The 14434-nt window shown below is 43.8% G+C and overlaps 1 protein-coding gene across 1 annotated transcript in view; it reads right to left on the bottom strand.

The window, feature by feature from the left end:
- Positions 1-239: 239 nt before the first annotated feature.
- The window catches only part of LOC124606077 (collagen alpha-1(IV) chain-like), a 75086-nt gene continuing 60891 nt past the window's right edge, over positions 240-14434 (bottom strand). Inside the window, exon 4 of the mRNA XM_047138041.1 lies at positions 240-403. Within this exon, the coding sequence (XP_046993997.1) occupies positions 240-403 (164 nt within the window). The remainder of the gene's footprint in view (positions 404-14434) is intronic.

Below are 14434 nucleotides of genomic sequence, written 5' to 3'. Positions count from 1 at the left end.
TATCGGCGGAAGTCCGGGCTCGGCCGGCGCCGGCCCGACAGCCGCCGACGCCGGAGTCACACAGTGGCGGCAGCCAACAGGTGCAGGCAGCGCCGGCGCTTTGCCAAGACAATTTCGCATCCGTCAGGTGTCGCCACTCACCTACGAGCGGTGTCTCGCTTCGCGAGCGTGACGTGGCCGCCACCTCCAGTGGGTTTGCTGATCAACGAGTCTCGTCGTTAAGAGGTTGCGCACGCGAGTCACAGGCGTAAACCCATGTCGTCACGCACACGCCAGCCGAGGTGCCGTTTCAAGAAGCAGGCGCACGTATCGTGGGAAGATGATGTCACCGACAGCCAGGAGTCTGACTCAGGTGAGAACAGCTGGCGATGGTCCATTACTGCGGCTTCTAACGTTAACGCACCTGCAAACGAGAAAACTTGACTTAGATTTTCACTCTGCAGCGGAGTGTGCGCTGATAAACTTCCTGGAAGATTAAAACTGTGTGCCGGACCGAGACTCTGACTCGGGACCTTTGCCTTTCGCGGGCAAATGCTCTAAGCTTGTAAGGTGGGAGATGAGGTACAGGCGGAAGGGAAGCTGTGAGAACGGGGCGTGAGTCGTGCTTGGGTAGCTCAGTTGGTAGAGCACTTACCCGAAAAAGGCAAAGGTCTTGAGTTCGAATCTCCGTCTGGCACACAGTTTTAATCTGCCAGGAAGTTTCAGTTCAGCGCACACTCCGCTGCAGAGTGAAAATCTCATTCTGGAAACTTCCCCCACGCTGTGGCTAAGCCATGTCTCGGCATATCCTTTCTTCCAGGAGTGCTAGTACTGCAGGTTCGCAGGAGAGCTTCTGTGAAGTTTGGAAAGACGGAGATGAGGTACTGGCGGAAGTGAAGCTGTGAGGACGGGGCGTGAGTCGTACTTGGGTAGCTCAGTTGGTAGAGCACTTGCCCGCGAAAGGCAAAGGTCCCGAGTTCAAGTCTCGGTCCGGCACACAGTTTTAATCTGCCAGGAACTTTCAAAAGAGAAAACTTGTTTGACAAATTTACTGTTTCCATTCCACGGGTTTGTCAAACAAGTGCGAAGTCACTGAAAATTTAACCGCACTTTTTGAAGCAGCTGTCACGCTGTGCGCATTGTGTCGTGGTGTATTTTGAGACTGCTGTGAACGGCTGTCAATGTAGACAAAACATTTCTTAAATTTTTAGACAACATAGTTGTATGGAGATAAACAGCGATTAATTTACTTATAATCAATTATTCAAAATGACAGTCACAATCACATTCTATATTTTGCCGCCAACCGGTCTCAACCCACGATGGGGTCATCTTCAGGGCAATTTACACCATTTGGTCGCTCGCTGGAGTCGTCACCCTGCCTGTAAACATTTGGTAGTTACCAACCGTGCACAGGCAGTGTGACGACTCCAGCGAGCGACCAAATGGAGTAAATTGCCCTGAAAATGACCACATCGCGGGTCGAAACCGGTTGGCGGCAAAATAAATAATGCGATTGTGACTGTCATTTTGAATAATTGAAAACATTTCTTGTATTTACTTTAGCACTGTGTGTAAAGAAGGAAATGAAAACGGGACCCATGTTCGAGGAATATATGAAATTGAGAGATAAATATAGCCTACTCAAGAAAATCTGTTAAAGGAAATATTATACTCAGAAACTGATGATTACATAAACCGTCTTCGAATGGACAGCCAAACTTCCAATAACCTCGCACTCACACAAGAAGACATAGTTACGAGAAAATCTGTTCTCCTCAGCTTGGTTCTCTAATGAAAATTCATTAAAATATGACAGTATGTGGACACTTACATCGTCCATGGAAGAACCGTAAAGCTTCAATTTTTTTTGTTACACCCGCTTGTTATGTTGTGCGTGGAATATTGATTTTCTTCTTAAAGTCTTCCTACGTAATACATGGATCAGAAACACGCAGCACGCTACCACTTAGGTACTTGCCATTGTTTTTGAGGGTTCCTTGCCTCGTTCTGTATAAAGACATCGCTCTGTTGTCGGCACGTCTGTCTATCTGTCAAAAATCATTTTTCTGAGGAACAGTTAGACTAACCAAGTTCAAATTTATGTCACATACTAAGGTGTATGGTACCTTGGGCCAGTAAAACTTGTAAGCTTCTGGGACAATTCAATAAAAAATATGGCCATTTATATCGCCGCTTCATACTCGAAAACTCATTCATCAAAACCTAGAGGGTCTTCCCATTGACCTATAATCGTGAAATTTGCCAAGAAGCAAGGTTTCACAGTACAATTAAGGAAAAAATCCAGAATTGTTAATCTGTCATTATTTTTGTTGTGGTATTCAGTTCAGAGACTGGTTTGATGCAGCTTTCCATGCTACTCTATCCTGTGCAAGCTTTTTCATCTCCCCGTACCAACTGCAACCTACATCGTTCTGAATCTGTTTAGTGTATTCATCTCTTGGTCTCACTCTACGATTTTTACCCTCCAAGCTGCCCTCCAATACTAAATCGGTGATCCCTTGATGCCTCAGAAGTGCCCTACCAAGCGATCCCTTCTTCTAGTCAAGTTGTGCCACAAATTTCTCTTCTCTCCAATTCTATTCTATACCTCCTCATTAGTTTTGTGATCTACCCATCTAAACTTCAGCATTCTTCTGTAGCACCACATTTCGAAATCTTCTTTTCTCTTCTTGTCCAAACTATTTATCGTCCATGTTTCACTTCCATACATGGCTACACTCCATACAAATACTTTCAGAAACGACTTCCTGACACTTAAATCTATACTAGATGTTAACACATTTCTCTTCTTCGGAAACGCTTTCCTTTCCATTGCCAGTCTACATTTTATATCCTCTCTACTTCGACCATCATCAATTATTTGGCTCCCCAAATGGCAAAACTACTTTAAGCGTCTCATTTCCTAATCTAATACCCTCAGCATCACCCGATTTAATTCGACTACATTCCATTATCCTCGTTTTGCTTTTGTTGATGTTCATCTTATATCCTCCTTTCAAGACACTGTCCATTCCGTTCTGCTGCTCTTCCAGGTCCTTTGCTGTCTCTGACAGAATGACAGTGTCATCGGCGAATCTCAAAGTTTTTATTTCTGTCCATGGATTTTAATTCCTACGCCGAATTTTTCTTTTGTTTCCATTACTGTTTGCTCAATATACAGATTGACTAACATCGGGGATAGGGTACAACCTTGTCTCACTCCCTTCCCAACAACTGCTTCTCTCTCATGCCCCTCGGCTCTTATAACTGCCATCTGGTTTCTATATAAATTGTAAATAGCCTTTCGCTCCCTGTATTTTATCCCTGCTACCTTCAGAATTTGAAAGAGAGTATCCCAGTCAACATTGTCAAAAGCTTTCTCTAAGTCTACAAATGCTAGAAACGTGGGTTTGCCTTTCCTTAATCTACCTTCTAAGATAAGTCGTAGGGCCAGTATTGCCTCATGTGTTCCAACATTTCTACGGAATCCAAACTGATCTTCCCCGAGGTCGGCTTCTGCCAGTTTTTCCATTCGTTTGTAAAGAATTCGAGTTAGTATTTTGCAGCAGTGGCAGTGGCAGCAGTGGCTTTTCCCATCTGTCAACACCTGCTTTCTTTGGGATTGTAATTATTATATTCCTCTTGAAATCTGAGGGTATTTCGCCTGTCTCACACGTCTTGCTAATCTGTCATTATATCGCACAAGAAAATATTTCTTTTTTCATTTGTTGTCCGACTTCAGACTTGAAATCAAAAAATTCTCGAAAGACTGGGATCGATATCTTGCCAGTATCAATGTGGATAACAGGCAAAAATAGTCAAATTCCTCCGTTCCCAGGACGGACAAACTATGTGTACACATAATTACGTTTCTCGGAACCCTCAACACGTTTCTGATCGTACTGTCCACAACTGTGAAAATTCACGAAAAAGTGAGACAAACTGTAATAAAAGAACTCATTCTCGCTAAACATTAAAGGCGAAACATCAACGCAGACTACGTCCGACCTCTTGACAATTCGGCTGTCAATCAAAATTTCTCTCAAAAGGGTCAAACAGTCTATGTTTGACAAACAAATCCAAACACTGTCAAATATATTGACAAACAAGTGAAGTCTGACTGATGGTTTGATCGTTTACAGAACCATTACATCTATTCTCATCATTCGCAAATATAGATGTTATACGGTGGGCCGGCCGGAGTGGCCGTGCGGTTCTAGGCGCTACAGTCTGGAACCGCGTGACCGCTACGGTCGCAGGTTCGAATCCTGTCTCGGGCATGGATGTGTGTCATGTCCTTAGGTTAGTTAGGTTTAAGTAGTTCTAAGTTCTAGGGGACTGATGACCACAGCAGTTAAGTCCCATAGTGCTCAGAGCCATTTGAACCATTTTTTTATACGGTGGTTAACTGTGATTCTAGTTTACTTAAAAAGAATTTACGAGTGTTTTTGCAATATAATTTAAAACTTTTCGAAAACAGGAAACGCACATCTATTTTATGCTTATGTCTGGTTCCTCATGCTGAGTATTTTAATGACTAAGCCATTATCCGTGGAAAATTCGTAGGTTCATTCTTTTATATTTTGCAGGACTTCATGTGGTTCGGGTTTTTTCAAATCAAACAAATGAATTAAAACTTGCCGGCCTGTGTGGCCGAGCGGTTCTAGGCGCTTCAGTCCGGAACCGCGCGAATGCTACTGTCGCAGGTTCGAATCTTGCCTGGGGCATGGATGTGTGTGGTGTCCTTAGGTTAGTTAGGTTTAAGTAGTACTAAGGTCTAGGGGACTGATGACCTCAGAAGTTAAGTCCCATAGTGCTCAGGTCCAATTAGAACTGATTATGTTTATTCACTCTGCAGTGCGTTCATATCACATCCCTTCATATAATATACAGATTGTTCATATGTTAGAACACTTCACCATCCTGGCCAATCAGCAACAGACAATGTCAAAACAGACAATGATCTCTCCCACCGAAAGGCTCTCGACACCAAGACAAAGATATTGCAATACAAAGAAAATATTAGTTGTTTTCGTGATTTTGTGTACTTGTTACATTAATTGGAAATTATATAGTTAAATGCGCAAATTAAAATAACTATTCTGTACTGAATTTTTACAAGGTAAATAAAAAAAGTAGTTGGTTTCCTGGTTGTGAGAGGATCACATGCGTAACTGATTTTTTACGCGGCCCCTACTTGAAAATCAAATACTTTAGTCACAAAATTGCAAATGAATATGTAATTTTGTGACATAAAATCAAGAGACTGATACCCATATATGCACTCACTTTACAGGCTCATACGGCGTGATTAAACACTGGGTAAGTATTGAAAAGTAAGCCTACTGCTTAATAAAATTACTTGTTGCTATTGCTACATTTCTGTACTTTTACCAGTAACATGCATGCACAACATAGACAAGACTCACCACTAAAACACAGACACGCACGTACCAACAAACAAGTCATCATTGTTATTTGATGCCGCCTTCTGTAACAGCCGACGATATAGCTTCAACTGCCAACATTGGCCCACTTTACACCTTACACTGAGACGGCTGATGTTTGCCGTCAGGACTTCGCTACACGTGTTAAGCATGCGCACAGGCCACTTCCCTCTTTCCGTACCCCTCGACCCTCTGACGGCCAACATCTCGTGGTGCGACCATAGTACATACGAGTGTATCAGTCATTCTTCCTCCGCTGTTGGATTCAATATCAAGTTTCTGCTGCTAGATCCCTTTCAGGGGCTGTCTCATAAACGGTCCCTCCAACTTCCATAGAACTCTTACCTAGTCTATTCTTCATAATACTTTGTTGTCTGACGTCATATGTCCGATAAAATATGTTTCACAGTTCCCTATTGTATAAACTTTTTCTCCTCGCTACTTCTTATTCGTGATTCTATGCTGTTGCTCTATAATAAGTTATTATCTGTTTACAATAAAAGATAAATAACCGGCCCGAGGATGTTGGAAATTAAGTACCGAAGTCGTTAGCGAATAAAAAGGTTCAAATCTGAACCGACTTGCGTGTCTGTAAGAAAACACTCTATTATGGTTATTGAAAGTGAAAAACTTCACTCATTTCGTATGAAATGAAATGAAGTCCCATGCTTCTTGCAGATCGTAGAGAAACGATGCGGGAAACCCGCACCGTCGTACTAGGCAAGGTCCTAATGGAGGTGGTTTGCCGTTGCCTTCCTCCGACCGTAATGGGGATTAATGATGATTATGAAGACGTCACAACAACACCCAGTCATGTCGGGGAAGGTGAAGATCCCTGACCCCATGTTCGGGAAGCGAGAACGCTACCGCGAGTCACGAGCGGCGGACTCATTTCGTATAGTAATGTATAAATATTGTTCATGACTGCTAAAGTGTTTTCCCACACAGAATCCATGAATATCTAATACCAACTCATCACACTTTACATTTGCGGGGAAATATTTGGGTAAGTTCTTAGCGTTTTCCTTTTGCGTGTTGGTATCCCGGCTGCTACGTGTTTCTTTATCAATTGTCGTGATTTATTTGTAGTTCACTGTTGCTGTTTGAGCTTACATATTGTCATTTGCAGATAGTGAGTGGAGCTGTGGATGCTAGAAAATATAGATCCAAGTGGAGAAATGGGGACATTTACGATATATTCTTGTGTCTGAACTCAGTAGAGGGGTGACAGCAGCGGAGACACCCATGAACATTTGTGCCGTGTATGAAGATAGTGTCATTGGATAGACCATGGTAAGAAAATGGTTTTCTTGTTTTAAGAGGACCGTTTTCACATTTGTGACTCCTCGACGTTCAGGAAGACCTTCGGGGTTTGATGAGGATCGTTTAAAGGCATTAATGCACAGTGATCCATGTCAGTCCACTCCAGGAACTGGCAAATGTGATTAAGTGTGATCATTCCACCATCTTGCAACATTTGAATGCGGTGGGGAAGGTTCAGATATCGTATTTGTGTGGATCCCTCATGCTCTAAGCCAAATCACTATTCAGCAGGTCGCCATATGAGCATCTCTGCTTGCTCACCATCGATTGGTTCGTGAACAACACCGATCATTCCCATCCTGTGCCGTTACGGGTGACGAGAAATGGTGGGTGGGTTTGTGCTAACATAAGGAAAAGAAAGTAATGGTTCAGTTCAAACAAAGCATGAACATCCCTTACAAACACCTGCGTTCATCCGCAGAAGATAATGCTACGCATCTGGTGGAACAGCGACGGTGTGTGTACTACGAATTGCTTCCCCGAGTTATAATCATCACTGCTGACACTTATTGTCAACAACTGAGACAAGAACAACGACCGGAGCGACTGCATGTAGCCAGCCAGTGTGGCCGAGCGGTTCTAGGCGCTTCAGTCTGGAACCTCGCGATCGCTACGGTCGCAGGTTCGAATCCTGCCTCGGGCATGGATGTGTGTGATGTCCATGGGTTGGTTAGGTTTAAGTAGTTCTAAGTTCTAGGGGACTGATGACCTTAGATGTTAAGTCCCATAGTGCTCAGAGCCATTTGACTGGGTGTAGCGATGCTACTCCACCATAACGACAGCCAGCGTTCTGTTAGACTGGTAAAAATCACTGTTGTGGAGTTGGAGTGGGAAGTCGTGCCTCACCCACCTTATTCACCTGCTCTTGCGCTCTCGGTTTTTCACCTTTTACGCTCGTGTCGGAGCACGGCCCGAGCCAGCGAGGCTTGCGGATCGCTGCTGGGTCGAAGAGAGCTTGTGAAGAAATTCTGTGCTGTGATCGCGGCGAAACGTAAATTGTCGGACGTTGTTTAACAACTGCTGAGCTCTCCGCGCCACTGCATGGGGAGAAAAGCTGTGCGGAAGAAACCTGCCGCCACGAAGGTCGTGCACCTCACTGAGTCTGCCGACCACGCCAAGGAGATTCGAGAAGAGTTGTAGCCTGTTTCGCCTTTGTACGTCAACTGTAGAGGCGGGCGAACAGCGCTGTTCGACTTGATGACGAGCTGCACAAAGCATGAGGTAGTCTACGATCCCGTAGATTCAGATTCGATAATCTGCGTGCAGGTGGCGAACACGGCCGACCTCACGGCGATCAAGAGCGCTGTGGCCGCCATATTGCCGAAGCGCCACTGGAGCAAGAGAAGACCACTGCTGTAAGGACTGTGAGTTGCCTTGGTGTAGTGACGAGACTACAGTCCGAGAACGGCTGTTGCGAGCAGGGTTCGATAATGCGGATTTACGGCTGCATAACCGAACCAACAAGAGGAGAATGCCGCTATTTGCTGTCGCAGTGCAAACGAGCGACTGTGCTAGCGAAGTCATCTCACTGAGGAAGTTGCTGGGCTTTCCCTGTTGACAGCAGAACCTTCGGCGTCAGTACTTAAAGTGCCAGGGCGAGGGGCCAACGCAGTAGTTGCATTATGTGCTCGGGTGAGCATGACAGTTGCAGCTGCAGCTGTGACCGCGGCAGAGAAGTTCTGCCGAACTGTGTTCGGTGCGGCGGGCCACACGTTGCCGGCTGGCGTGGCTGTCCGGCTTCTTCAAACCACAGCCGGGCCGAACGCGGCACCGACGCAGCGGAAGAGAAGACGAAAACGACGACGACGGGCCAAGACTGGTCCAGTACAGCAGAGGGACACCACGGTGACAAGCTCTTGCCGCCAATAGCGGGGACGACCGCTCAAAGGCGGATGTTCGGAACGCAGCTATTGCCCGAAAAGAGCAACGGCGGCGAACTTCGCGCCGTAGTGGAGCAAGCGACAGCGGCCCTTAAAGCCGTTATGGCGGCAGGGAGGGCCGTCTGCGCAGCCGCCCTGCCTGTGGAGGAGGAGACCTTGACGCATTTGCGTGCATACCTCGCCCAAGCCCTACGATCAGCAGCAGCATATAACGGTACTTTGCGGGCAGGCGTGTCAATTAGCATCATATTAATTAAAATGGGGGATAAATAGACTTTATTTTGGAAGAATTAAAAAGGGGAAAGTAATACGAAACTTAAATAACTGCACAGTATTACTAAGAAGCAATATAATGAAAAGTAATAAAAAGCAAAGTAGCAAAGACCAAGCGGGACAGAAAGACATAGCGGTGCGTTTGTTTTTTAATACATATAAAAGAACATGTAACACATTATTGAGCTTCAGTTATCGCGATGGGGCTAGTCGATGAAAAAGTGGTACGCGACTGCGAAATTCGTTAAGGAGATTATTCAAGGACTCTTCAAGCACGTTTAAAATACATTACGTGTGACGAAGTGATCAGAGACGTTTGTTGTCGCGTGGAGTGAAAATGAATCCGACAACATAATTCGAACTTTGTGTTAGCTGGGAAAAATACTCTTGGGAAACTATTATGGTTGTGGAACCTACGAAAGTTGTGCGCAACGGAAAGCTATAGTTTACGTAATTCTGCATTTTATAAAATGGTGAAACGCGTGTGCGCGGAACATTAATAGAATCTTATCCTTGGACGCTTGCGGGGGTAACTGATACAAACAACGCGCCAGCATAAAAAATAGTTCGCTTATTAACTACCAGATATTAATTAACGGGGACCTAAAATACTAAAAAAGAAGGATAGGATCATCACCTCCAATCCCGATTCATATTTCATATTTAATTAGTGAAAAGAGAAGTGTTAATAAACAAACTACATTTCAATTTTATCCACGATTTTGGCTTCATTACGTAGTCTTGACTACATGATAAACAATATCTGAGGAAGTTGTATGCAACGTATCGTCATAATATTTAGCCAACCAATATTGTGGGACACCAAAAAATGTAAATGCATGAAATTGTTCTTACAGCGGATGTATAACGTGTGAGTGCGGCGAACTATATTGAGAAACTGAACATCCATTACGTACTTGCATGTTTATCTGCGAAAATGGTCCTTGTCGGTACATCAGCATAGAGTTCGAACAGAATCGCTGGAACATTGCAAACCATTCACATTAATCGAACATCTAAATAAGCATAATGCTGGTACCACCAGGATGTGTTCTTTCTCCTCACCCCCGTGGCAGTAATAGAATTAAGAGTCAGCCGGGAAATACATTTAAATCAACTTACGACCATTGAGCTAGCGTCACGAATTTTCAAACGTCCACTGCTATGTATGAAGGCGAGTGACATCACGAGTGTTAACGTCGATCGAGGGGTGTCGTGATCATATTGAATGACATTGAGCGGTTACAAGCAGCAGCAACTTCATTCCTCTCTGAGCTTTGAAACGTTACCCTTCGTTCGCTTTCAGTCCACTATCTATCTCCTCGATGCAACCGTATTAGTGGGTAGTCCTACCCATAGTTACGGATAACATCACGGTCCCACATCCCGTGAAGTCCTCTAGTAGTTACTAACAAATACGGTGGTGGCAGTCGATATTTTGAGACGATTACCTCGTTGGTGTGGACGTGGACTGGCTCTACCCTTAAAAACCTTTTCCGGTTTCTGTGTGACAGTCTCCAAGAATCTTCCTTTCTAAATGAAAATGTGCTCCGCACATGTCTCGACGAGTTCTTCGCCTCAAAACTACCCAATTTCTACAACTGCGGAATGGAAACGTTACCTCAGCATTGTAAATGGTGAATATATTATTGGTGACTAATATGTCTCTCTTTTGTGTATCTGCTGTGCTTATTAAGCTTCTGGGAAAACGTGACGAAATGCACCGACCTAATACACTGATGGAAAAAAAAACGAAACGCCAAGGAGGAGCTGTGTGATATTAACGGAAGGCATAGGCATGTTTCTACACCAGTCGTATAAGAGTGGTGTTAGCAGCGCCGGTATGAGTATATAACCACGTTTGCTTTAAATACTCGTCTTAATGGTTGAGCGTTAGTCACGTTTGAGATTGGACTTGGTGAGTTGACGTTATTCAAGAATGTCTTTAAGGCGACAAAGGCGTCTTTATAAACACTTCACGAGTTTGAGCGAAGTAGCGTAATAGGGCTACGAGAAGCTGAAAGTTGCTTCTGTGTCCCTGCAAAAAGGCTTGACAGGAATGTAGCCACTGAACATGACCGCTGGCAGCGGAGCTCCCAGGAACGTAAGGTGGCAAGAAGACTGGGCTCCAGGCGGCCACGTGGCAGTACTGCATCGTGCTCGACATACGGCTCTGGTGCGTCGTACTGCATCAGCAGCAACTGGCACTACAGTGACACATCGAACTGTTATAAATCTGAAACTTGCAAGGTTTGCAGAAGAGCTTCTGTGAAGTTTGGAACTTAGGAGACGAGGTACTGGCAGAATTAAAGCTGTGAGGACAAGTCGTGAGTCCTGCCTGGGTAGCTCAGTTCGTAGAGCACTTGCCCGCGAAAGGCAAAGGTCCCGAGTTCGAGTCTCAGTCCGGCACACAGTTTTAATCTACCAGAAGTTTCATATCAGCGCACACTCTGCTGCAGAGTGAGAATCTCACTCTGTTATAAATCTGTTACTTCAAGAACAGCTCGAGCCAGATGCCTAGTAGCGTGCGTTCTATTGACCCCAAACCACCACCATTTGCGGCTTAAGTGGTGTCAAGCAATAGATCATTGGAGGGCAGAGTGGAAGTTGTGTTTTCTGATTACAGCTGGTTCTGATGCGATGCCACTGACGTCCGTGAGGCGGTTAGGAAGTGGCCAGTTGAGGGTTTGCAACCAACCTGTCTGCGGGCTAGACACCCAGGACCTACACCTGCAGTCGTAGTCTAGGATGCGATTTCGTATGACGGCAGGAACGCCCTGGTGGTTATCAGACGCAGCCAATTTGAACCTCAATCTGATGATTGGACCTGTTGTACTGGCATTCATGAACATCGTTCCAGGAGACGTTTTTCAACAGGATAACGCACGTCCATATATCTCTGCTGTAGCCCAACACGCTCTACAGTGTGTCAACATGTTGCCTTGGCCTGCCCAATCACTAGATCAGTCTCCAATCGAGAACATAATGGACATCATTGGATGACAGCTCCAGCGTCGTCGGCAACTAGCGTTAACCGTCCATGTATTGACCGACCAAGGGCAACACGCATGGAACTCCATCCCACAAACTGACATCTGGCGCTTGTACAAAACAATTTATGCACCTCTGCACACTTGTATTTAATATTCTAGCAGTTACACCGGTTATTAATGTAGCAGCATTTTGTATTTGCTTATCTCGCGCTTACATTAACCAATGATCTTGCAGTGTTAATCACTTAAATATGTAATCTGGACAAGTGTGTTCCCGAGATCTCATTACTCTCCGTTATTTTTAATTGTTGTTGCAATATAATTGAAAATAATGCTTAACTAACGACTTCCAAATGGTTCAAATGGCTCTGAGCACTATGCGACCTAACTTCTTAGGTAATCAGTCGCCTAGAACTTAGAACTACTTAAACCTAACTAACCTAAGGACATCACACACATCCATGCCCGAGGCAGGATTCGAACCTGCGACCGTAGCGGTCGCTCGGTTCCAGACTGTAGTGCCTAGAACCGCACGGCCACTCCGGCCGGCTAACGACTTCCAAGCAGGATTTGTACGCTAAAGGCCGTTAACTGTTCAGTGCTTGGCATTATCATTCATTTAGTCGACTGGTAAAAATAATTCGATTCGTGACTAAAAACATTTGTTCTGGTAGAAATGTGGGAAGAATTTTATATGACCTGAATGGTCAAACATGTGGAGTACACCCTCTTGATTTTCTATATAAAATTTGTCTTGATGGCACATTTATAAAATTATGGCCAGTTTCAATTACTCAAGCAGTCATATTTAAAAGATTTGTTCGCACAAAGTTCTTCGACTTACAATATATGTTGTATAAAAATGAGAGAGAACACATCATTAAAATACCGTTACAGTGAGTAACTGGTCACATAGTACAAATACGTACAGCTAACTGTTGTGTGTCCGATGATGTTACTGTTTAAAATAGCACATCTGCTGCAGGGCTCAAAGGTGTGCACAGTTACGTGATTATATCAGCGTATAAAAACAAAAATAACCAAAATTAAAGAAACAATGTTGGCATATCAACTGATGGTAGTAACAGAATTCCGCACGTGATAATAAAATATGGAGAGTGGAAAGGTGCACATCAGTAACTACTAAGTAAGTTAATAAATAAAATGCAAGGCACAAAAGGACAAAGAGGAAACGGATGAGTTCGTTGCACATCAGTAAAATACGAAATAATTAAACAAATAGAGGGAAAATTGCAAAAGAACGGAGAGGAACCGTTGCAGCGCCGTCGCGTTCATCGCAGCCAGCAGGTGTCGCTGTCTTCGGGCGGGATGTAAGCTGTCTGCAGACACTGATGTGTTGTCGACAAGAGCAGGTGGGCCGTGCGGATGAGGTGGTCTCGCTGTCTCCTTGGCTTCAGGCGAAGCAGTAAGCGTCACAGGCATTATTGTTTCTGCTCGTTAAAGTATCACATTTCAGCACGAAGCTCCTCAAAGAAGTTAAAATACTCCTCTTGATTAAGATGGCACTTTTCGTTTGAAATCTTGTCACATCTCTAGAAAATGTTGTGTATCTTCCCACATACTCTCCGCACCTTACAGTATTATCACTCGTGGAAATCTGTGCTACCCTCACTTACATTGCAAACATTCCTTTCCTAATCTTGTTTAATTTTGTTTCTTTTTATACGACAAATTTAGTCATGCAACTGTGCGTACCTTTGTGACCTTTAATAGAAATGTTTTTCTCTATCTTATATAGTAGCATCATAGAACACACAGTAGTTTGACTCGGTACGGGTTTGTGCTACCTGTGACGAGTTACAAACTAAAGATATTTTAATGGTATGTTCTGTTGTTTGCTTTCCTTTCTACATAGTAAATATTGTAGTAGGTAGAAGTTTCTGTGAACAATATTCTTTTATGCTTTAGATCTGAAGATGATTGCTTTAGCAACCGAAAACGGTCATCATTTTATGAATGTGTGATAAAGACAAATAAGTTTCACATGCGGAAAGAATCACTGAGCAAGCAGCACAATTATTTAACATTACTGCTATACATTACATATAAATGTTTGACGGGAAGCTTATCTGTTGAAATCAGTTACAGAAATGACCAAGGAAAGGAAAATACAATAGGATACAGGGAAAAGAGATGCTGAGATGTTCTTAAGTTGTAATACAGGGAACCCGTAATAATCATTCAGAAAATATTTTTGTATGAATCTCTTGTTATTTGTAGGAACTGGGAATGCCATTTCGGATTCACGAATTAGCCAGAATTCGTCAGAAGTTTCACAATGACTAAGAACGCTAAGTCTGTCTTTCAATCGTCTTCTTGTTACAAAACCATACCTATGTAAATGAATAACACATCGACTATAATAATTGAATCATTAAAGTTGAGTATAAATCGTATTTCCCTTATCTAGCGGATTGAGCGATTAGACTCATGTCAGGCTTTTCCTTTATGCCTGCCTTAAGAAGTTTTACAGAGTGATTAACATTTGACTGCGCACAGTCTGGTGCGAAGTTTT

Source organism: Schistocerca americana, chromosome 3 (assembly GCF_021461395.2).
Source record: "Schistocerca americana isolate TAMUIC-IGC-003095 chromosome 3, iqSchAmer2.1, whole genome shotgun sequence".
NCBI classification, from domain to species: Eukaryota; Metazoa; Arthropoda; class Insecta; order Orthoptera; family Acrididae; genus Schistocerca; species Schistocerca americana.
This window is presented reverse-complemented; position numbering and strand designations above follow the sequence as displayed.